The 24,722-nt window shown below is 36.2% G+C and overlaps 1 protein-coding gene across 1 annotated transcript; it reads right to left on the bottom strand.

Annotated features, from left to right (window-relative positions):
• Window positions 1-17,478: 17,478 nt before the first annotated feature.
• Window positions 17,479-24,237, bottom strand: RB195_003654 (uncharacterized protein; the record flags this gene model as incomplete). Its single annotated transcript, XM_064201400.1, has 4 exons — window positions 17,479-17,610; window positions 19,319-19,534; window positions 22,691-22,867; window positions 24,196-24,237. 4 exons carry the CDS (start codon window positions 24,235-24,237, stop codon window positions 17,479-17,481), a joined length of 567 nt encoding a protein of 188 aa, XP_064057281.1.
• Between the last annotated feature and the right edge of the window lie 485 nt (window positions 24,238-24,722).

Here is a 24,722-nt window from a genome sequence, read left to right as displayed (position 1 = left end):
GGACCCTCACTTAAAGGCATCGCTCCAAGAATCTGGAGTGGTGCGGGTTTCAGGTGGGTTATGGCTATTCGGAGTCGTTGATTATGGAGAGAAGGATGATTCCGCCCATTTCTTCTTATTCGCCGTAAAATACCGCTCGAAAAATACGGCTTTGAGCGTTCCGGCGCGCTCGATTGGAGCGCGCCAGCCCAGGGCACGCGCCGCATCTTCTGGGCCATTTTTTACGGCAATTAGGAAGAAATGGACGGAATCACCCTCCTCTCCATAATCAACGACTCCGAATAGGCATGATCCACCCGAAATCCGCACCGTCCCAGATTCGTGGGGTGATGCCTCTAACCCTAGGTCCTATGCTTGCTGATCTCTTGTGAAAGTTTGAGGACGCTCACGTAACGACCTTCAAAGGACGAAGAGGATAACACTATAAATAAAAATTTAATTTTTAGTTAATTAGTAACAAAGCGCATAATATAAGCGAGTAATTTTAGCGTAGTATTTAATTTAGCAATAATTAATCAGTTTAACCCAGCACTTTTACACCACCAAGCAACCGTACCCATTTCCCGAGGAAAATACGAAAATAAACAACTGGTGCACTAATTAAATAAATAAACCACGAAGAACAGAAAAAAAGTGGCTGGAATGGTACAGGAGTAGCGATGGATGCACGTGGAAAAATGGCGCCAAGCGTAGAGGAACCGCCACTCATCGATTGTTGGTCACCCGAAAAATTGACCTACCATTTCAAACACTTTGCTTCCACGTGTGGTTTTTTTTTAAGAAAAAGGTTGAATAATCGAATAAGTTAGTGGTCAAATGAGTGGATGGACAATTGAATGGCTGAACAAATAGGTAAATAAATAAATAAACAAACAAATAAACGAACGGATGTGCGGTTGCATGCCTAAGAGTGGATGCCGTTTCTATGCTTTGCACATGTGTAACTACGAGTTTTTCTTTGTCCCTACACATAATCCTAGAACTACGCCATGAAATAAATGAATGAGCCAATGAATGAATGGATGAATGAATGAATTAATGAATGAATGAGTGAGTGAAGGAGCTGTTCAAAATATGGAAGTGAATAAATAAAATGAACTAATAATATGAATGTGAATAATAAACGAACACGAATACAAAGGAATTAATCCTGACCATGAAAAGAAAGTTATTTCTTGAAAACATTTCGAACTCTATTTTTTACATTTTGAGAAAAAAAAATAGGGAAACACAGAAAATAAAATTTTATTCCAAAACTTCGTTGTATTTTTGAAAGTTTAAAAGAAAAGAAAGAAAGAAAGATAGTTTCATGGTACCTTCGTGAGAAGAATTTTTTTTAAAAATGTAGTTCCGGCGTTTTGTTTTTCTTTTGCCAGTCTCTTTCTTTTACAGTAGATGTAGAGTTTTAAACGATTTTTTGCATTTAGAAATAAGCGTTGAGTACAACCTAGTCCCCTAGACAGAAATTTGTGCAGTAGAAATCATTTTGATAAAATATTTTAATCGAATCTACTTGATATGACTGATTTTTCGTTTCTTTTCTTTAAAAGGAAACGCTCCCGATTATGGTTTGTTTGTTTTATGTGGTAGCATTGTTTGGTAAAAAAAAACAAATAAAAATAAAAAATAAAAATATAAGCAAATAAAATGAATAAAAAATACCAATTTTTGAATCCGACTCTTTTAATGCTTGCAAAAATTCTTCGAAAAAATTTTGAGCACCCTTCTTCACTGCATACGATGTTTACTTGACGTTGTTTTATATTTCCTTGGAATTATCTGGATGACGTCATCGTTGCGTACGACGTTTCCGTCATTCACTTTTAAAGATTTTATTATTTTCGTGTCTTTTTCCCTTCTCTTCCTTTTCTGTTTCATGGCTAGTGCTGAGCCTGTGGGAGACGTAAGGCAAATCCGACCACCATAACGTGAACCTCTTTAAATCGTGATGACGCGATTTGTGTGGCGTTATCCCGAAGAACATCGTAAAATCCTTGAAGCTGACTCAAACTCGCTACCGTAGACGACCATTTGAAGCGATCAACTGACTCAGAGATGACGTAAGCAGCCGCTTTGCGCTACGACCATTAATTAAACGTCATGCGTAGAACGTTAGGGGAAAAAGTTGTTCGCCTAAATCGCTTAAATTGAAAGGGAACAACTCTTGCTTCTTCTTTTTTCTGCAGCCGATGTGACGACGATGTGGGATTCGCCTCATTTAGCCGACCAGACGAAGACGTGCAGACAGACGAATTTTTCCCGAAAAATTTCTAGACGCGGTTACGTGGAGCTGTGGAGGAATGAGGAACGTGGCGAGAAAAAAACCGCTTTTGTGTTGCTATTCCTTGCCGAAACGAGGAAGAGAGATACGCTTTGATGAGGCCGGTTCCACTACACCACCGACATGATCGTGGATGGCAAGATGAATAGCTCCGAGAAATCCAATCGTTGGTGATAATTGCAGCTAGCTCTGTGCCGCCGAATACGGTACGATGACCTTGGCCGCGTAGACGAGATTGTGGTTTTCTTAAGCTTGGTTAGCTGAAAGATCCAGGATCAACTGAGGCCGTTACAAATACAACACCTAAAAAAGGAGTAGGCTAGAGTATGGTTTTCTTAAGCTTAAATTGTCACTGGTGAGAAACTTCACGATAATCGTTGTTCCGCGGTAAGCACCTGGGATACGGTACAGTCGACTGATATTCTTACAACCTTCTTACAAATGATATTTGTAGCCTGGCGGTCCCTTGAGGAACAAGAGTGGCTTGGCACTTTACCAAGAACCAGCTGCTGCGGCTGCGCCTTACATGAATTACATAAAATTCTAAATTTTTACCTTAATTATAAGCTCACTAACTTGTAGTGATCCCCAGCAAAAATGTAACAAATTAGTTTTTTTTTTTCATTGAATTTATTAGATAGTGATTTTTTGAAGTAATTTTTAAGTCAATTCAAATTTTTAGCGGCGTACGGTCCTGAGCTCCATATGGACGCTCTCTTCTTCCCGTCCGTTCCGTTCTTCTGGGAAAATACGAGCAACAATAGCTTCCTCTTTCATCATTTTCCACAAGTTAGTTTTTCAGGTTTCTGTTTTTTTTCACGGTGGGACGCAGCTGTGCCATAAACTCACTTCATGTCCACTTTATTAGCGACGCTTCCCTCTTTCCTTGAAATCCACGTAAGAACTGGTTTTCCAAAGGAAAAAAGTCTCGAGCATAGCGTCCGCGTATGTCGCGACGTGCTGCAAATCTGCAAATAATCAAGCCTGTCGACCGCAGGAAGCGTCTGGATATCAAGTCTGGAGGTGTTTCCCCACCCCGAGGATTATTTTAAAGGATAAAGGGCTTTGATAAATTCCTGTGAGGATGCGTTCGACTTCAACTCAGACTTCGTTTGAGGTTTACAAACCCCTCACAATGACCTGCGGAGGCTAGCCGATGTCCCATGCAGTGTTTTTATCCTCTCGGACAAGTCAAGTACCAAATTATCGACTGCAGAGGGATGACAGGGTTAGTCTGAACTGAGGCGGATTCGAACCTCCGATAGATCGCAGCCACAGCGGAACCCCTTACCGACTGCACTGCACTGCTCGGTATCTTTTTAGGAATGTCATTGAAATTATTGATATTGATCATTCCTTTTCAGGAACTGGAACAGAAGTTCAGAAACAGTCAGAAACGTGACGCCATGACTCCATATCGATGCGATATTAATTTTTTTTTAAAAAGCATAAGAATTCTACAGAAAATTCTCAGACCTTCTGGAGAATAATTGTGTTCTTTCTTTTCGGAACACATTTTTCCCCTTTGGTTTCCTATCACTATGCAACTTCCAGAGCAGTTGGAGAGTAGCGGAGTTTCTCGAGACACACTATTTTTCGATTCTAGTCTTCTATCTCGTACATCTCTCTTTTTTTTCTAGCACTCATTTCAACGCATGATTTTTTCAAAACTCTTTAGTAAATGCCTCATAATTTAATTTGATTATTTTAATTATTTTGTGTACACTTGCGATGTTATTGGCATCGTCGCCAGCGCATTTTCTTTTAAAACTTTTTATTAAATACCTCATAACTTAATTATTTTAATTATTTTGTATATTTATTTTATTTGTACTCTTTATTATTTTATTTATTTTATTCCCTTCTTTTAGAACTTTTTATTAAATGCCTCATAACTTAATTATTTTAATTATTTTGTGCACAATCGCGATATTATTAGCATCGTTGTCAGTCATGTTCTTCCTTTCTTTTCGCACTCTTGATGCATTTGAATAAATAAATAAATAAATGATTCTCAGTTTCAAAACCAATTCCGATCGATTGTTTTTCATTTTCTGGATCAATGCAAATGAAAATCTACTTTTCAGGAAACAATGGAAAAGGTCAGGATTCAGATTCAAGACTCGCCGCTCAAGACCCCAACACCTCTGAATCTATCCGTATCCAGTTACCCACTGCTGAGAGAACACACCGCGTCGCTCCTTCCTCGTATCCTCCTTACCCTCTTGAGGGAAACAATCGAACTGAAACTTGCATCACTATGTATGTGTGAGCGAATAAAACATGTTTTGTGGCTGGTATGTTTGCCTCTTCTCATCCGCTCTTGGTTCCAGAGTTTTACACGACGTGCCCAGCCAATCTATTCATTCGAGTTTTATGCCGTAGGAAATTTTCTGAGGGAATCCAGGAGTTTTTCGGGACTAGTTACATAGTTTCCTTTCGCGTTTAAGCCGTAAAAATTCTATTAACCCCATGTTTATGAGGGTAATTTGGTGAGCTCACGTTTTGCCGTAAAAAAAGAACTCTATGAATCCTATATTTATAGTATGAGGGTAGTTTGCCGGAGAAAAGCGAAAATCCAAGGAAAAATGAGTTTGTTTTTGAATTAATGCGGAAGAAAAGGGATTTGATGACCAGCGACACGTACATACATTCAGAATTGACCAAATGCACTAAAGTACGATGTACTGCATAAATGTGACTATACAGTACGTCATGATTTAGCGTATTGATTGATTTTTCTCAAATTCATTTCATCACGTTCAACCAGTATTTAAATGTGCCATGGTGATGATTTAAGGTATATTCTCTATGAATTAAATTTAACACAAAAAAAATTAAACACAGAATTTCAAAATTTGAATTGCTTATTGATTTCTTTGCTTATTGATTCCTTCATTTAAAAAAATGAAGTGGAGAAATCAAGAATTTTCCACCGGAACAAACGCCTTTTTTGCTCCAAAAACACAGTTTTTGGTTTATTTTTGAACCGAACAGGAAAAAAAAACTTGCATTAGGATTGAAGAAACATGTGGTCGACTACTCTTAGACCTTAACGTTCTTAGAGCGATGTTCATTGTTTGTTTTTTTAGCAAAACAAACTCCAAACGTACCATAAAAACATTTTAAAAAAACACAAATAAAAAGTTTACAGCTGTCAAAATAGACGAATCAACAATTGAAAGGCAAAACGGCAGACGAAACTAGTTCGAGGGAACAATAGCCATGATTTCATCCATGTAAAAAAAAAGAAGAAAAAAAGTTTCCAAAAATTACAACATATCGTTTCAATCGGCATGTATCAATGATTTGCCAGCATCGTTGTGGTGAACTTCTAGGACTTGTGCCAAAAAAGTGCCAAAAAATACTAGACGCTATAATTCAGTGCAATTTTCCCTTCTAAATTGAGTTTTGGAAACAGAAGTATACTGTAAAAAAAAGTATTTACCGTATTCCCCAGACTTGGCTGCATCGGATTACCTCCTCTCTTTCTATCTCCAACGTCATCTGAATGGTAAAGACTTCCAAACCCGCGACGACATCAAAAAGGCACTCTAGCAGCTCTTCAAGGAGCAGTCCCTAGTGTTCTGGAGCAAGGGCATTCACGATCTGCCTAAACAGCAGTTAGCAGAAGACCACCGATGCCCAATTGGTTAATACTTCAAATGATTTAAGGTTATCGTTTAAAAATTGCAAAATAAATAAGAATATTGTTAATTTGTCCAAGAAGTTTCGACTCAGCCTAATAAATTCTAGTAAAATCACTCATTATCCATTAATACCGCGTATTTCAAGCAATTCTACAATTCCAGCCTGGGAGGCTACGATATTATTTCGAGAGAATCAATTTTCCCGCCTATTTCTGGATTTCCTCTTATTTATTTGGAAACAAAAAAATGTAGATGTGTTTGTTGGTCTACGGTGTATTGATCAGAATATTTGCTAATCCGAGAGTGACTGGAGACTGGAGGGTACTGTATTCAGGATGTGAGAGTTTCTTCTATCCAGACCTTCTATTTTTGGAACACAACTTTATCCTTATATCTTTAAATAAAGTTATATTAATCTTTTAAAAAAAATAGATCACCTTAAACCTTTTGGAATCAACATTAATTACAAATACTTGAATGAAATAGAAACTCTTAAGTAATCCTCAAGTATACTTAATACTCTTTTTTTGTGAAAAGAATTCTATACATACACTTTCAAATTAGTTTTAATTAATATTTTAAAAATAGATCTCATCTCAATCTCAAAAAATCCCCAAAAAAAATCTCGATCTCAAAAAATAGATCGGCTGTCGGTAAATAAAAATTCCAAAAATAACAACGACAAATCACATAATAATAAATACTAACAAAATAAATAATATTTTTTAATTGTTGATATTAACTTTAGCGATAAACAACTAGAAACCCAAGGTTACGGTAAGATTTCTGAATCGAATGCATTTCCTGTGGGGACCCGTCGAAGTGAAAAGACTTTCAAGGGACTCCCATCCGGATCCACATATGCTTTTGGTCCAAATATACACATATATGTCAGTCAGTCAGAAGTATGTAGTCAGTCGTGCTTCGGCCGAGTTTTTGCCACATTTCGTCGCATCGATCTCCAGACATTTAATGCGACGACAAAAATGCGTCTCGATTATCTCGCGGCACATGTTTGGCGGCGCCCCGTTTGCGGCTCTTCTATTCTCGGCTCCATATGTCATTTTTTCCCCCCGATTTCCTCTGTGATCTCAGAGTTCGACAGAAGTCATTTTTTTCAGGAGTAAAACTAGCTGCAAATCTCTTACAACACATCCGTCTATAACTAACAAACTGTGAAGTGTTTCAAATTTCAAAATTTTCGGCATTTCAAAGATTTTCAAATTTTTCGACAACTTTTTCAGCATTTCAAAGATTTTTTCCATTTAGTTGCCTGTCTGCATATGTTACAATTCGTTTATTTTTTGTATTGTTTTTATTTATTTCCCTGTTGAGGCGCAACGAATGTGGACAAAACTAGAAAGAAAGAAACTATTAAGTTGACTTAATAAAAATAAATAACAATTGATTTTTGGAAGCGAAAGATTACAGAGTACGCCTCTTCCCATCCAGGAATTTCTTCTAGAAATTGTCCCCATTTTCCGGCAAACAAAACTAGAAAACTTCAAAGTACTTTATGCACTTATACTACTTTTTTCCAATTGAATGAGATTATTATTTTCCATTATCAACATCTTTTGGGTGTACACACAACCATAAAGAACATTAATTTCTTCCAAAATACGTTAGCCAACAGTTTTCATTGACGATAGTGATGTGCTTTTAGCCGAGCTTCAACTTTTTTTCTTGAGATTTTCCGCTAAGATCCATGCCTCCCAGTTTTTTTCCCATAATAGGAAATTTAATTAAAGTCACATTAGAAGGTCTGAGACAAAAAAACCATCTGTATACTTTACTGATTCTTGCAAAAACTAATTAAATTGAAAAAAATCTCTTAACTTAGACAGCTGCGGCATTAGCTGCCTTTTCAAAAAAAAAAAAAAAATTCAGATGTTTTCATCCTTGATAATTGAAAGCATTTAGTCCATTCATGGTGTTTCAGACATTTCCTATTTCTCCCTCTTTCTGTTTTCTTTTCCTCTAAACTCTTCCCGAAAAGGTTTCATTATATTCCAAGGTCGGCGTTAAGTGTTTTTGTCGTTTATACTATTTGTGTGAAGGTTAGAGGATTATTGGGCGAATAGGTGAAAAACGGAATTTCTCATGAAGTTTTAGACGAGATTATCCTTGAATTCACCGACGCCTCGAAAAAAAACCAAGAAATTCATTTTAGTTCCAAAAAAGCCATCAAGCGTATATGTCTATGGCTCAACCTCAGATTTTCTTTGCTAGGAACATTTCCCCGAAATAACTCTGAACAATCTCCATTTAAAGTTGATTCCTTGCTTCAAAACTTTACTATAGTGGATAATTGTGACAGTTGTCCATGGAGTACTGGAAACAGTTTTTCCAATAACAGCCATCCCATAATAAATACTAAAGGGATTCGCAAAGATTTTTTGGTTTTTTACATTTTTGTTTTGCTTGAAATCTATGCTCAGTGAAATATGGCAGCCTAGGAATCGCACCCATGGGAACGCTGACAACAAATAGCCACAAAAACACCACTGTTTTGAAGGGAGCTATTCAAAAAAAGGACAAGGATACAAAAGAAAGAAAAAAACATTTATCTGAAGTCCTATTTCTGTTTTACAATCTCCAAGATATCTTTGGAGAAGTTTTACGTATTTCTTCTGTGATGTTCTACCTCTGTTCCTTTTTTTGTGGAAGTGATCCAAATTAATTTTATTTTCTATTTTTTCCTCTTAAAAAAAACTTCTGATAGGAAGAGAAATGTGTGAAAATGTGAATTGTCGCGATTTGAATGTTAACCACCATAAAAAGATGAACAAGAAAAGAGAAGAGGAAAATGAGATATCAAAAAAAAAAATCCAAATTTAAAAATATAAATTTGTTTTCGAGTTTGTGGGTTATGCTATAAATGTGAGTTTGTTTGAATTTCACTTGTCGACTTTCGCATGCGAGAGAGATGGTGGAAGTGGAGGAGGTGAGAAATTTCTGAAAATTTCAAAAAAAAAATTAAAGAATTGCATATGGATCAACGAGCCAAAAATAAATTCAGGTGGTAGAGGGTTGAGGGACGAAAAACGAGAAATAACTGAAATAACTCGTGCTCGGACATTAGGTGAAGGTAACGAAAGAAAAATAAAAATGTTTATGGTGTGAAGAACTTTATTGTTCGAAATAAGAATAAATAAAATAATTAATTCAATTAATAAAAAATAAGTAAAAATAAGTTTTTCATAATTTTTATCAGTCTTTCCCCACGAATTTCAACAAATGAGCTATGTTATAGATTTTATCTCCTGTAGAAACGCAATACGTTGTGGGGAAACCAGACCTTTTTCTTCTTTTTCTCTCACATTTGGTCTGTGCGAAGAAAATTCCACTCTTTTGTAGTCGTATTGGAAAATATGAGTCATAGAAAAATAGAAGAAAAAAGAATGAAAAAGAAAGAAAGAAAGAAGAAGAAAGGAAAAAGGAAAAAGTCCATTTAAAATTATTATTTTATGTCTGTTTCTATTATTCTATTTCTATTATTCTATTTCTCCTTTCTATTTTTATTTTTGTTATTAGAAATTTATTATAGAAGTATTGTATCTAAAAAAAATATACTGTGAGTTGTGACGATGCCTACTCGCTCAAACTCTTTAATTAAATTCCCCCCATGGCAGAAAATCCGCTAAAGAACTTTTTTTTAGTTGACGGCGAATATTTCTCCTAGTGATTCACCACTATAGTTTTGTTTCCAGCCGAACTTCCACTGTTTTGTGCGTATGTAAGAAATTATCGATCGCATAGAGGTCACTGTCTTCTTCTCCTAACTGTATGTAGAAATATTACTATAGTAAAAATAGTAATACGTAAAAAACCGTAAAATAGCAACGGTAAAATTAAAAATAAAAAAGCACAGTATTCGTAAAAACCATAGATCAAAGACCATACTAAGATCATACGAAAAATTGAAGTATACCTTAATTAGACTCTCTCTATGGGTTTTCTTAGCATAATAATAACATTACTTTATTAATATTATTATAGTGATTTTAAATGAAAATTTTTGGAAATTGATACATCAATTGCTACATATTTACATTTCACCTCTTATTTTTCTTTTATTTTATTTGTTGTTTCTATTTTGCTGTATTTAGAGTTCCAAATGTTCCCATTCCTACAGCTATGTAGTTTGAAAGTAACTGAAAATATTTCAATCACCTTCAGCCGTGTCCAAGGTCTGAGGTCCACTGATTGCTGGACGGCGATGTAGTTCCGGAGAAGTGCATGTTTTTAACCGCAAAATGCAAATCATGGATATTTGCATAGTGGAAGGAAATCATTCGAAATGCAATAAATTTTATTCAGATTCTCTCCTAAAAATGTCAAAATGCAGAGTGTCTGGAAGAGCTCGAGTTAATGAACCTTAGAAATCGAAAAATAGGATTTGACAATGAGCGCATCCACTACAAATTTCTATTCATATCGTTCTCCGAAGCGCTAAGTTCACTGAAAAATCGTAATTTCGTTTTTAAAAACGATTCTTGTTACCGATGGAGAAATGGTTCTAATAACGTGAAATAACTTGGTAGAGATTATTTTTGTAGAGAAATCACAGCTGGGATAAATTTCTCTGAATCCTATCATAAGCCTCAATTCATTATTTCAGAGCTGTATTTTTTTTTACAAAAATTATCATGAACTTCACAGCTTTTTCATTTTTCAGTGGCGCAAATGGAAGAAAGAAAACTGAACTAAGTTTGTAGGAGGATAACACTTAAGAGTCTCCGATAGACATTTTTCTTCAGCGTTTATTTTCTCAAATTTTCTTCAGGTATCACAGAGCTCAACCTAACAATCTTAGGCAAAGGCTCATACCGGAAACCGTATGAAGTGTAACTGTATTTTCATTATACTGAAGTGCAAAGTATGTCCGGATAACAATGAGGATGACTGCACGAGTTCATGGGTTGTTCATTTGATTTTTTTTTGTATTTAGTGCGGTGACGAATACATAGGAGAAACAGCTGGATCACTATGTGTTCGAATCAAAGAACACCTGGACGGCAAGAGCAAATTATGTGACTACACTGCAATATGTGGTCATAGGGTTCGCCGTTCCGTTATAACGGAGAAGCTTTTGAAGTTCTGATCACGAGATTGGCGCGCGAACGTAGCAATGCGGCGCGCCATGTTCTGGGAACGTTTTGGACTTCCACTCCAAAAACCCGAAGATGAATCGCAAAGAGGAATGCTTCTTCATTACGCCGGAACTCGCGCCATATTTAAAGGCATCACTCCACGAATCTGAGGTGGTACGAATTTCAGGTGGAGTATTCGTATACGGGATGGGAGACTATGGCGAGAGGGGTGATTCCGTCCATTTCTTCCTAATTGCCGTAACAAACGGCCCGGAAGATACGGCTTCAGTCGTTCTGGCGCATTATTTTCTACTGGGAATTCGACTGGAGCGCGCCAACCTTGTGCGGCGTCGCATCTTTCGGGCCGTTTTTTACGGTAATTAGCAGGAAATGGACGGAATCTCTCCCCCTCTCCATAGTCTCCCATCGCGTATACGAATACTCCATTTGAAATCTGTACCACCTCAGATTCGGAGTGATGCCTTTAAGGCTAATATTTTATTGCACTAGTCATCTCACAACAGGCATCTAGCAGCGGCAAGAAAGTCATCCGAGTCTAAGCTGCGATCTACAGTTCTACTTGTAACTATGAGACCCAACAGTAGACTTAGGATTTTCTTTGTTGAGAGGTATTTGCATAAATCATAATCATAAGAACACACATAAATCATGTTTGATTTTATTCTTTCAGGCTCCGAAAAAAGCAGGGTCGCCGGAACGTTAACCATTAATAACTTGTTATAACAACTAGAAGACTCAATTTAAGGACACAACTACTGAATCATCAATCGTCTGGCACAAATCATCAGGTTTATTAAAAGTCGCACATGGAGATTTTTCCATCGATTTCAGTCATCCAGAGCAAATAAACCATTAAAAGGATAATCCGCTTGGGATGCGCCACCACGTTTACTTCGATTCAGAATCGTTTGACTTCTACGAACGCATAACTAGCCTATACAATGAGTTGTGGGGCCCACCTGATAAATCGCGTTAGTGCTTTTATCTTCCCAGACAAGTCTGGTAACAATTTATCGACCCAGTAGAGATAAAAAGCTTGGTTGGGACCAGCGCCGAATCGAACTTCCGATCAATCATGCTGCAGCGACACCTCTTACCGACTGCGATACACCGTCCATCCAGAACAAGTAGGATAGCAATTATTGATACGAGTATTATTTTAGACACGCTAACATTGACTTGATTGCTACTAAAATTAACTGGGAGCACAAGAATCGTTATGTTCTAAAGGCAGCTTGTCACGAAACTGGCGTAGTTGGGAAACTTGAGGGAAAATCTAGATTCCGGAGTGTAGATTACGAGTATAAGCGGAGCTCCGCTCACTTCTTCCTTGTGTCCTCAAAAAACGGTGTGGGAACCGCTTTAGTTCCTAGGTACGTTAGAAAGCGCCACCATTGCACACGTGCTGCATCCACGAGCGTGCGGTCGAAGATCGATGAGATCTCCTCACCACCCTATTCACGTTAAACCAATGAATAAGCTGCTGAAGGGACCGGAGCATTTCGAGCATTTTTCAGGGCGATCAGGAGGAATCGGCAGGGGGGGGGGGGGGGGGGGCATCTACAGCCTGAACTGTATATTGTCCCACAGCTGTCATAACTACGTTAATGATACGTCGCTTTTAAAGGCGACGGCGATGTAGACTGTGCGTCTGGCTAATAGACGTCTTTTTCAAAGATTCCGAGAAACTCTGAGAGAAAGATCCCAGAAGAAACAAAATAGGCCAGCTATTAGTGAAAAAGAAGCATAAAAATGTGTAATTGTAGATATGAAGTGGGGAGAAATTTCCCATACATTAATTCCTTGAAAAACTACAAATTCTAAGAACGATTAAGCAGACCGGACAACCTAGAAGTACGGCTGAGTAGCCGCAGTGCATGCTTTAACACGTGCGTTTCATGCGCCTACTAGCTTCCGCTTTGTACGTGACTACACACAAAGCACGTTTTATTCGTCGTTTCCTTCAAATTTTAAATCATCGAATATTTTAAGTTCTATTTTCACTCAAGAGTTATCGAGAACTCTTTCAATTAATTTTTAAGGTGTTGTCGATAACTGTGGAGGAATGCTTTGAGGATTTTTTTCTTTCTGACTCTTTATCAAATTTTTTTCTCGCTTTCTGTTACATTACTGTAATGTCGTGAGAAAAACAGAAATCAACAGTTTTAGACGTTTTTTTAAAGTTTTATTTTGATGAAGCTTAGTGTTTTGGCGAGTTATCCAAGACAGAGTCATGCATGTTTATATTCAATTACCCCTAATAGTTCTTCGCAAAGAATTTTCTTAAATGAAACGACACTTCTCCGAAATTTCTTCATCCAGAATTTTTTTTCTAAAAATATTTTTCTGCAATTAATTCCTTTTTTGGATAAGAAATTCCTATGTTGACAATTTTTTTCCTTTTTCCTTATTCCTTAGTCGACATTGCTTTCCTTTGTCATTCATGCTTACAATTTTTACTTCTTATAATTCATACTCCTAATTCCTCATATACATATAATTCCTTAGTGGACAAATAATCCCATACCTCCTGAATTTGGGGCCCATTCCACAGCGTTAAGGATCCATTTTCCATTAGCGTATTGTGTGTGTGTGAGAGAGAAAGAAAGAGAGTTAAGCCATTTCAAGCCTTCTTAGCAAATGTTATTACTCCACAGGGTAATCAGGCTTGGGACGAAATGTCTATCATTCATCTGGAAATTGTAGCCCGTTAGGCTATGCGTGTATGGGTAGGGGGTAGGGGATTTTAAGCACAGCCGGGTCACAGCCGCTCGCAACCGCCGCTGGCTGCTGCTAATTAGAGTATTCAGTTTCGCCAACCCCACGGAAATAATCCGCACATTGAACGTATTGTTCTGCGAGAGAAAAGCCCCTTTTATCCGAACAACGATGAACACTTAGAACATATGTCCGAAATATGTATATTGATCGAATTTTGTTTACTATTAGGTTGGTGCAAAAGAGATGCAGGTTTTTTTGTTTATTAGTTTCAACACTATTTTTTTTTGATAAACTAAGGCTCTTTTTTAAGAGATATTATACAATGTTGGAAAGCTTATTATATGAGTTTTCTAAATATGTATATGGAATTTAATTCAAGTCGCTTATTATAAAAATAATTTGGTTTTTATTTTCAGATGTCTAATCGCATTTTTCGTCAAATTTACTTCTACGAGTTCAAACTGGGCCGGACTGCCGCAAATAAAAAATACAATGAAAAATGATTTCGGGAAATATCTGCGGACCTAGGAGGACCTAGCATCCTTAACTTTATGGTATTCCTCGAAAGAGTCCTGCACTTAGTTCAAGATAAAGCGCTTAAGCTATCTACCTGCCTAAAGGACGAGAAAAGAGAATTAGGTTGAGAAAATTAGTAAAAAAAATAGAAGGTAATCTTTGATTCTTCAAGAAATTAGAGGATTAATCAATCCGAAATCCGAAAATCCGAAATTTTTAAGAGTTCAATTTAATTTATCTCCTGCAGGACATCTACTGTGGAGTCGACATCATTTTGCTAACGCTGAGCTCAATGTAACACTCATTTTCTAGACTTAACGAGTGATTGCAACTCGAAAAAGATTGTAACTTTAATTTTATATCACATTGATTGTTGTTACATTATTCTTTTGTTTTTTTATTATTATTTTGTTATTTTGTTTTATTATTATTTTGTATTTATTATGCAAGAGAAAGCGCAGGAAATGTGGTAGACATACTGTATTCTTTTTATTGCGATTACATTACTTAGTTATTATTTAGCTAGTTATTGATTATTTGGTTACTTATTGATTTGATTATTTGGTTACATTTCTACATAAATTTTTTATTCTGAGGTAGGGGATTTTTCTGATCCACTGGATGGTTGCTTTCTGAAATGTGTTTTTGCTACAGTAATTTATTACTTATTGATTATTTGGCTACTTATTGATTTGATTTATGGAAATATTAGTGTCGCTTAGGAAATACATTTGATCACCTCATTGTTTGTGATCTGTCGGAAATAAAAATGCGCTGTTATGTGGTATAAACTGTTAAAAACCCAACGCTTCCGCTCCGTACGATTTTAGAGTTTGAAAATACGCGAAAATAAAATGTAATATAAATAAAATAAAATAACAAACAAAAAATAACTATCGCGGAAATATTGGGTTTGTTGATTGATAGATTACCGAATTCTAGGATCAATGAAGACTCTATTTACGTCTCGCAAGTTTTTTTTCTTATTATTTGTTAATATATTTTGTTTTTTTCTTATTTCTATTGTTTTTATTTTTATTTTTCCTTATTATTATCTTATTAGTCTTCTTATTTTTATTATTTATACACTCATTTATTTTACTATTCACTAATTCATAAAAAAAATCCGTCCGAATTTTTCTTTTCGACAAATCCATACAACTAGGGAGGATTATTAATTTTTTTTATGCTGATCACAGAAAACCCTGCGGCAACATCCATCACTTGGTTTATTCATGGGATGTCTGCTAAGTCGTAATGAGTTTTAGCGCTTAAAATTGAAAAAATTGAAATTTTTGGCGTGAGCAAGCCCTATAGGGTTAGGCCTCTATATTACTGTTGTTCGGATAATAATAAGAGGGGTGCGAGCTTCCAGAGCTTTCGTAAACCACGTTTAGGTGGATGAAAGTGAAATTTTCCCAAGAACTACAATGTGGGAAGTAGAAAATGTAAAAATGGGGAAACATTGCCTTAGGAATAGGATCCATATTGTGATTTTTGGACTCTTCCCCCAGCAATCAGCGCAGCATTTAGCCATGGGATCCGTGAAACGAGCAGATTTTTCTCCCCGGCAAATCTTGCTTGGTTACTGATCCAATTTTCTATTTTGCAAGATCGACATTTGTTTAGGGGTAACGGATCCGGACATCCCAAGAATGCCACCAATTAGCGTTCGTTTTTTGCTGTGTTCGACGAACGACGACGCCAGCCCGTTGAGGATCCACTGATGCAGAAGATGAGCATTGCAACAAATCTGGTGGTAGATGTATGTACACCGATGAGGGTGCGATGAGTTTAACTCGGCGCCGCCCTCGGATTTGATTTATTTCGGCAGGCGCGTGCTCGCCTCCGAACCCACCCAACGACTGGATAACTTCCCCCGGACGATGACAGGTGTCTGCTGTTCCGAATCCACGCTCACCGCTCTTGTCCGTCCATGTTTTATTGTTGCTAATTTTTATCAGATCGAGTGATCGTAGGGTTCATAAATATTCCCAATAAAGGAGCGAACAGGAAAGAGGTCTTGAGGACTGGTTCAAATTTTAACTGTATTCAAAATAAAAATAAAATATATCAGCTTCATCGACTTCTAATAATTTCGGCTTTGTGATAATTTTTATAGGAAATATTTCTTTGACAATAGGAACTAATTTAATTTCTTTTCCAAATAGTTAAACTTACAAAATAAAGAATTGGTGATTGATTGCAATTCAGAAAAGATTGTAATTTTAATTTTATATCACATCAATTGTTGTTACCTTAATCTTTTGTTTATTTGTTATTATTTTGCTATTTTGTTTTATTATTATTTATTATTTTATTAATAGAATTATTTTTCCACTGGGATTCGATCAGTGCCCTTCTACAAATAACGCTGAGGCACTCAACAAATCCTATTCACAAAGTGATTTAGTTATACTTTCGAATTGCTCGAATATTCGAACATTCAAAATTTCTTCTCGCTTCCGCCTATTCGAGGAATTGCATAGATACTGCGGCTCTCAGTGGGCCAGTAACTGTGGCTATGCGTTAATTTCTAAGCTTTGCTATTCAATAAATCCCGATTTAGTAATACTTCCGAATTGTTCGAATATTTGAACACTCGAAATTTTCTCCCGTTCTCATTTTTCGAAGAAGCCTGAGGACACTCGACAGGGCAGTAACTGTGGTTCCGCATTACTTCCTAGTACATCTGACCCCCTCACTCCTTAAATCAAACAAATTACTGGAAATTATATGGGTAGTACTGGAAATTTCTGGAAGATTTCCTGAAACTGGACAAAGACATAGATTTTACGGAGATCTTTTTTCTTCTTGTAGGATCCAGAGCCGGTGAACAGCTGCACCACCACCACCACCACTAGTTCACGGGTCTTCCAATTCGTACGCTCTCTACGAAGCGTTTTTTTAATGGCCACTATTCGACAGCTGAAAACAGCTCATAAAATCACACACACCGGGCGAAATTCGCTTCTCGCGAAACGTCGTGCGAGTTGTTGCTGCGTTGCGTGCGCTTACGTTTTTCTTTTCAACGTGAAAACGTTTCTTCAATGTTCTTCTTTCGTCCGTAATGATGACGAAGGGTGTGTCCTGGTTGTTCCGCGCTTTTCAATGAACTTTTACAAGCACTCAGACACAAACAACGCAAACGTAAGTACAGCTGTCGTAAACGTTTTCATGTTGATTTGATTTGTTACTCCTCTTGTTGTTGTTTTTTTTTCTTTCCAATCCTCATCTCTCTTTGTGTATTTGACTCCGCCTCCATCGGAGAAAAGATGGCATTGTCGTTGTAGAGTCCACGAATCTGCAGATGTTCTCCCGTTTTCTTAAAAGTAAACAATATTTGTTGTTGATTTTCACACCACATTTCTTCATGGTATCGATGTCAAACCGGCTAACGGAGCTTCTTATCGTTGCCGCATCGTTGTTGTTGTTGTCAAATTTATCCACATTTCTAGTTTTGATTCTAGAAACAGAATTATTCAGTCGTTCTTCTTCGATCGAGTCTTTATTGATTTCTTATAAATTCGAATTTCTGATAATTTCTTACAATATATATTTCATTGAGTACTCTTTCGAACATTTTCTGGTTGCAACACTTTTCATTATTAGTTTCTAGAAATAGAATTTGCAAAAATAAATAAATAAATAAATAAATAAATAAATAAATAAATAAATAAAATGATTAAAGTAATAATGATAATTAACAAATGCAAGTAAATTTGGGAAAAATATGGATTGAACTAAGTTTTTGAAATTTGATTTAATTCAGTTTAAAATTTTGCACTAAATAGAACATGTGGGCAAACACAGATACATGCTTTCAAACTTGGGCAAAAAAGGCTAAATTCAGAAAAAAAAGAAGAGAAGAAGAAATAATGGAACTAGACCATAGAAAGTAAAGTCTGAAACTCCTGAACGCTCATTTTTTCTCTCACACTTTCACTTTTTCTTTTCTAAGGGTGACGCAAGGACTGCAGTAATTGCCCAAAATGTCTCACCAAAAAATCTCAGGATTTTCTTTATGGAAATGATTTTTAAAAGCTTTTTCGTCAAAGTACAGTTGTAAGTTATCGCTTTTGCGGTTGGTGCTCGTTTTGAGACCAAGCATATCCACCATGGAGACAGTTTTTCGGTTTATACATTAAAGCTTCTCCGAATCTCTGAAAAGTCACCATTTTTTCAGGTGAAACATCCAAATACGGACAATTTTCAACTCGCTTCACATTTTTCGGATCATTTATAGTTGAAATACAACGAATTGAGTGATTGTAACTAAATTTACCGCTCGAAGCTAACATCTTCCGGAAATTTTACCATGGAAATTTGTGGTACCTTTCGAAAGCTAGAAATTTCTCGAGGAAAAATCATACAGTAACCACTGACAATATTTTTGGTCCCCTAACAACATTGAACTCTTGCTAACCAGGATTGGTTGATCTAAAAATGAGCTGATTCTAGAAATACCGAAAATTTCTAACATATTCGTCATTTCCTCTGCAAATACGACCGTTGTGGATGTTTATGTTATTTGAACTTGAGTCATTGCTTTGAAAACCCGGATGAAACTAGACAATTTAATGTATGCTGTCGAATTTTATGACAGCCTAGTAGGTAATTTTGAGTTTTATGAATCGTGGTGTTCTTTAATGCCACAAAAAAAAACTCTAATGAATAGTTTTGTGAACAATGAACATTCGAGTTCTCGATCCGAAAGTTGCCCTCTCTAAGTGGTTCTGACCACTTTTTCTATCCATTTCTTCGAATTATGCTCTTAGTCTTAGAATTTCAAGAATTTCCTACGCCCTTTTCTTCCTTTGTGTCGATCCAAAGACTTTCTATAATGTATTGTTTTTGCAAGAAATAAGGTGCTCGGATGCGAAATGATTGTCCCAAAGCAAATACTGTGATTAGCAGGCTTTTTAGGATTGATTAGCGCTGTTTTGTTTTTCTTTCTTAATTATTGGTGAAGGTTTAGTTATGACAATAAGCCAATAATTCTTGGCAAATGACTTGGAGTGCTTACTATGTACTACTACTACTGATAATAATAATAATAATAATAATAATAATAATAATAATAATAATAATAATAATAATAATAATAATAATAATAATAATAATAATAATAATAATAATAATAATAATAATAGTGATGGTAATAATAACAATAATAAGAATGACAGTAGGAACAATAATAAATCAGATAGATGTTCGGTTGAAAAATAAATTTGTCCTATTTTGTTCTGCTAGAAAATGGATCATAGATCATAAATTGAGTGATCTATGACTTTAGTTATTTTATGAAATAGCGTATTCTGTGAAATTTGGGGCAAAATGCTGCACAAGTCTTCAAAAATAAGCGATAAATATTTCCTATTAGTGTGCCTACTACCCATACTGAAGGTTTTCTTGCAAAAGTCAGTAGCGCTGTGGACTTATGTTTAAAAGGGCAGCCGCAACGCATCCGCTGCAATTCGCGCGTCCACTGCGTTCAAAACAAACCTCCGGCGGCCGAGAAATTGCTCCAATTTGAACATTTGTCGTGCTCGTTCAAGCAAATACAACCCCGTGTGTTCGCGCATCGTTGAATGATTAGATCATGGATGGAAGTTGATGGTAGACGATAATTTCCGTGCAAGTTTTCCGGACGATTCCCTGACGTGGGAAGCTACATAGCAGCAGAGTTTGTAGCTGAAAAATCGCTGCAAACTGTACGAACTTTCTTCTCGGAACGTTCACACATTGCACGTTTTTCCCAGCGCCGTCACACTCGAATTATCTTCTCGTTAATCAAAAGTGTACGAAGTCGCAGGAAAACGTTTCGTTTTTGCAAATTCTCATTGAATGAACTGGTTCCGGTGATTTTTTTTTTGCCTCGACTATTCACTGTGACTCTTGCGTGAAATCTAAAATGACATAGCATTTCAAGCGTTTCATCTTCATTTCCTGATGTCGATGTGACCGTGAATCGTGTTACGGAATTTGTTTTAGAGAGACAGAGAGAAAACGCGGACATCTATTGCATTCTCAGGATAGCTTCCCGTGCTTTTTTTTTCTCTCTTCACAACGAGTTAGCGCATTAAATGTAAAACAACACAAAAAGAAGGCAATTTCGCCGAAACAACAGAACAGTTAACGAATTCGCGAAAGAAAACGGTCTTCTTACGCTAAAACTCTTCCAAAAAATATTTTATTCTAAAGAAACTCGGGAGAAATTTTGGAAATAGTTACTACGAAGACAACCATGTGTAGATCAATGTCAGTAAATTTATCATCAAATTTGTCAGAATAGTTTTTTTCCATGTGGGCGTGGTTTATTTACAATTTCCTTTTCCTCATCTTGTTTTCTAGCAATTTCCTTATAGTTGTTGATTTTGACGTATAAAAAAAAATTCCTGCACCTCTCATGACTTCAGTATGTATGTTTAAACATTTTATACATTCATTTTCGCCTTAATTTTTTTTACTTATTATACTTACTCACATTTTCTCCTTATTTTTTATTTAGTATACATTTATATATTCATATATTAACTCAACAACGTAACCATATACTAAGGAGCCACGTACAAGTTCTGATTTTCTAAAGCTCGGACTAGAGAGTAGTGAAATTTCTGACTTCCCCTTGGAATTACTTGGATAAAAGCTACTAATTTTCTGAGTTATACGTTGAAGTCGAAAGAAAAAACCAAAAACAAACAAAAAAAAACGAAAGTCCACCTGCAATTTACAAATTTTTCTAAATTTCCGTTTTAATTCCCAAAAGTCCTCATTTTTTATTTACAGGAAGAAGCAGAAAAGTAACACTTGGAATTTTATCCGGATTTTGGCAAGAAGGTAGAGATGAGGCTAGAAAGTGACTTAATTTCTGACATTTCCTTAGAAATTAAATTAGAAAATTAGAAATAAAATCAAAATTGGATTAATTAAATTATAAATTAGAAACACTCAGATAAAAGTTTCTATTTTTGTTGTAAATTGTAGCTTGAAGACGAAAGAAAAAAGAAAACCACCTAGAGGCCTTGCAATTTTCCTTGTTTTTTTTTTTGTGCTCCGATTGTTAATGGTTTTAGCCTTGGAGCTCCTGGACTTGTGTGTGAGTTTTATTTCTTTAGAGAAGGAGGAACAGCTAGCTACGGATCAGCAATTTTTTTTCGAATTCCTGTGCTCATAAAACCGGCACAAGTTCTTTCGTTTTTGACCCTTATAAATCCGAAAAACTCCATCCACCTGCAGCAAAGAAACTTAGATGGATTTGCAGCAATTATCCAGCAAAATGTGTACTTGAACTAGCGACATGCGACTCTTGAGCTGACTGTATTTGCCATCATTTGCCTCACATCCCGCACAAACCCTCATAGACACTAGTTTGTTTGACGTTCAACACACCACAAGCGAGCGCACCACACATACTTCAAGATGATTCTTTCGCTCACAGCAGCAAGAGGTTACTCCCATCTAAGTGTACATTGGATGCATATTGATTCATTTCATTGTAATCATAAAGTTTCGTATAAATGTCGCGTTTCTTCTAGCTCTATCGGTTAAGGAACCGGTTCGTTGAGCGGAGGTAATTCGTTATGCACGTCGCAATTGCACACCGATCGACAACCTCCCCCTTCCCCCTCCTCCCCTTGGTCCACCTCTGACTGACTCTATTATTTGGCTCTTCTGGTGAGAGGCTCAACGTTAGCGGGGTTAGCGTTTCTGTTGCCGCTGATGCTAAGCCGTTCATCTCCACATCGTCCGCAGTAAGGCAGAGTTTATGTGTTGGAGGGGGTTTTAGGAGGGAGAGGAGTTAGTTAGGAAGTGACCCTCTGCGCCAGTTGTTACTACCGCTGCTGCTGCTGGCCGTGTACGTAATCTGCGACGACCTCGTCGTCTCACTAACCGATTCCCACCTCTTTTTTTACAGCTGGATAGACAGACACACTATCGACAATATCGCCGCTGATGTCGCGACCAAAACGACACTCATTAACCTCGCTCCAATCGTTCCCGATACCTCATTATCTCGTATATCTCGTAAATGTACTCGGTGGTTAAATTGTTTGCAGAAATTTACACTGTTCTTCTGGAAAGAGCCCGGATGCGGATGCATTTTCTCCTGACCCTATTACAGCAACATTTTTCAAAATACTTGTTTTGGGAATATTTTTCAGAATATGTCTTCCCCAGTCGCTAATTTCCTAGCAATTTCTATATAATTTCAATTTCTCCAGAATTTCTTGACAAAAATAAAGATAATAATAATAGTAACAATAATAATAGTGGTAGTAATAATAATAGCTATATTCCTAATAATTTCCACAATTCTTTAATGATGATAATAATAGTAATTTTCCGACGATTCTTTTTAATTTTATAACAATAATAAATATAATCAAAATAATGATAGTCACTATTTTCTTGATAATCTTTCTATAGCTCTGTGATAATAATAATAATAATAATAATAATAATAATAATAATAATAATAATAATAATGATAATAATAATAATAATAATAATAATAATAATAATAATAATAATAATAATAATAATAATAATAGGTTATAACGATTTTTTTTCCAAAAAATCTTTATAAATTGTTCCAACAATGGCTTGGTTCTGCTCGCACTCTCAATATTCTATGTTTCTTTCATCACTTTTCTTTTTTTTTTCTCTTTTTTTTTCCTCTTTTTGGAAGTAGCCTGACACCCCCTCCTCCAATCCTTTTCATCTCGCAGCGCCTGCTCTATCATTGGTTTATTTCTTTGTGATAGGATATATATTATATTATTTCTAATTGGTTTTATATTTATTTTTATTACTGTTTATTTATTCTTAATTTTGCATCATTATATAGTATATACTAAGTATTTTCCTTTACACTTCCTCTGCAGACCTATTTTTTCAGTTTTTTCGAAATTGCATTTTGCCGCTTATTCGGAGGTTCCCGTGCCTTGGAACCTCGGCGTATTTCTATTTATTTTTTTCTTCGAAATGAACGTGAGATTTTCCCAATCCAGCTCTATTTAGGCTTCTAAAGACGACGAAAAAACAAAACGGCGCGTTAATGAATTTTCCATCTAAAAAAACCCTCGCAAGGACACTAAAAGAAAAACATTTATTGCTTATTTTTGCGCTATTTATTTTTTCATTGAACTTTATCAGTTCTGATAGAGATTTCTGTCTTTATATTTTTAAATCTAATTCAACTATTAATTTCAATTTGCAATTTGCAAGTAGATTTAAGTAAATCTAAAGTGACGTCATAGTGGCAACAGCCCTTATTACTAGTATTTGGTTCCTCATACTAAGTTTCTTTTCTTTTTCTTTTTATTTTTTTGCTATTCGGCTTCTTTTTTCTTCATTCTTTCCTTATTGTAGCTAATATATGTATTTATTTCCTACAAACTTCAAATAATTAAATTCATAGTTGATTGGTTTATTTTTCAGTACTGTGTAAGTGATTTTTGCTATTTCTTCATTAAGACCTACGTCTGAACAGAAAACGTTGCGAGTCATTTTTTTTTTCTGAGGTGTAGGTCTTCACAAAAAAAAATGAATTAAAAAGAATACGGCTGTTTGAAGTGCCGGCATTTTTTTCATCGAATTGAAGCGAATAGGTCAAATTTCACTGGAAATTTCCAGAAGGACAGCTACAATTCACTTTTCGCTATGGGGACTTTTCCTGTTAAGACTTAAATAGATTGCTTGTTGGTCCTGGGAAGAAAAGCTTGAAAAGGCCTAATTAGTTCTCGTCCTCGTACTATTAGAGAAGAGAATAACCATTTTGTGGGTTCTGGAAGAAGTCTCTGCTTTTCTTCACATTTCTTGAAATCTCTTCACACATCTTTGCCTTATTCAGGGAATTCTTCAGGATTTCTTCAGAGAATTCCCCCCGGACCTCATCGGAACCTACTTCTCCGTTGTGTTGATCCGTATTGATCGAGTCGTTGACCATTTGCTGATCTGATGTCAATTAGATGCACGGGATCTATCGTTAATCCTCTTGTTTCCCAAGTATTATTGTCTTCTACGGAACAGCTGAGCACATGCCGATACCTCTCTGGTCGTCTGCACTCTAACCTCTACGTCCACTCTACGTCTCTGTGCCCGTCGTTCAAAACATTCACATTAGTGTAGCAGTACAACCCCGGGGATAGGGGGATTGGTTCAAATATTCCCCCTCCCGAATGCTATGCGGGTCCGCTACCGTATCCGCCGGTCTTTGATCTACTTAACCAGCTAATTACAGAGTAATTTATCCGGTAATTACACTTCGACGGTTAGGGAATGCGGTGTAATTAAAGCGTTGATGTTTAACAAGCAGACGACTGGTTCCTAGTTCTTCTTAGTTCTGATGTCGGGTTCACAAGTTTTTCTGGAAATTCCCTCTGTGAAATGTCGACAATTTCCTGTCGTTTTGTTTTTTTTCTTTTTCCTATT

The sequence above is a fragment of the Necator americanus genome, chromosome IV (assembly GCF_031761385.1).
Source record: "Necator americanus strain Aroian chromosome IV, whole genome shotgun sequence".
NCBI classification, from domain to species: Eukaryota; Metazoa; Nematoda; class Chromadorea; order Rhabditida; family Ancylostomatidae; genus Necator; species Necator americanus.
Note: the sequence above shows the minus strand (reverse complement) of the source record. Positions and strands in the feature narration are given on the sequence as shown.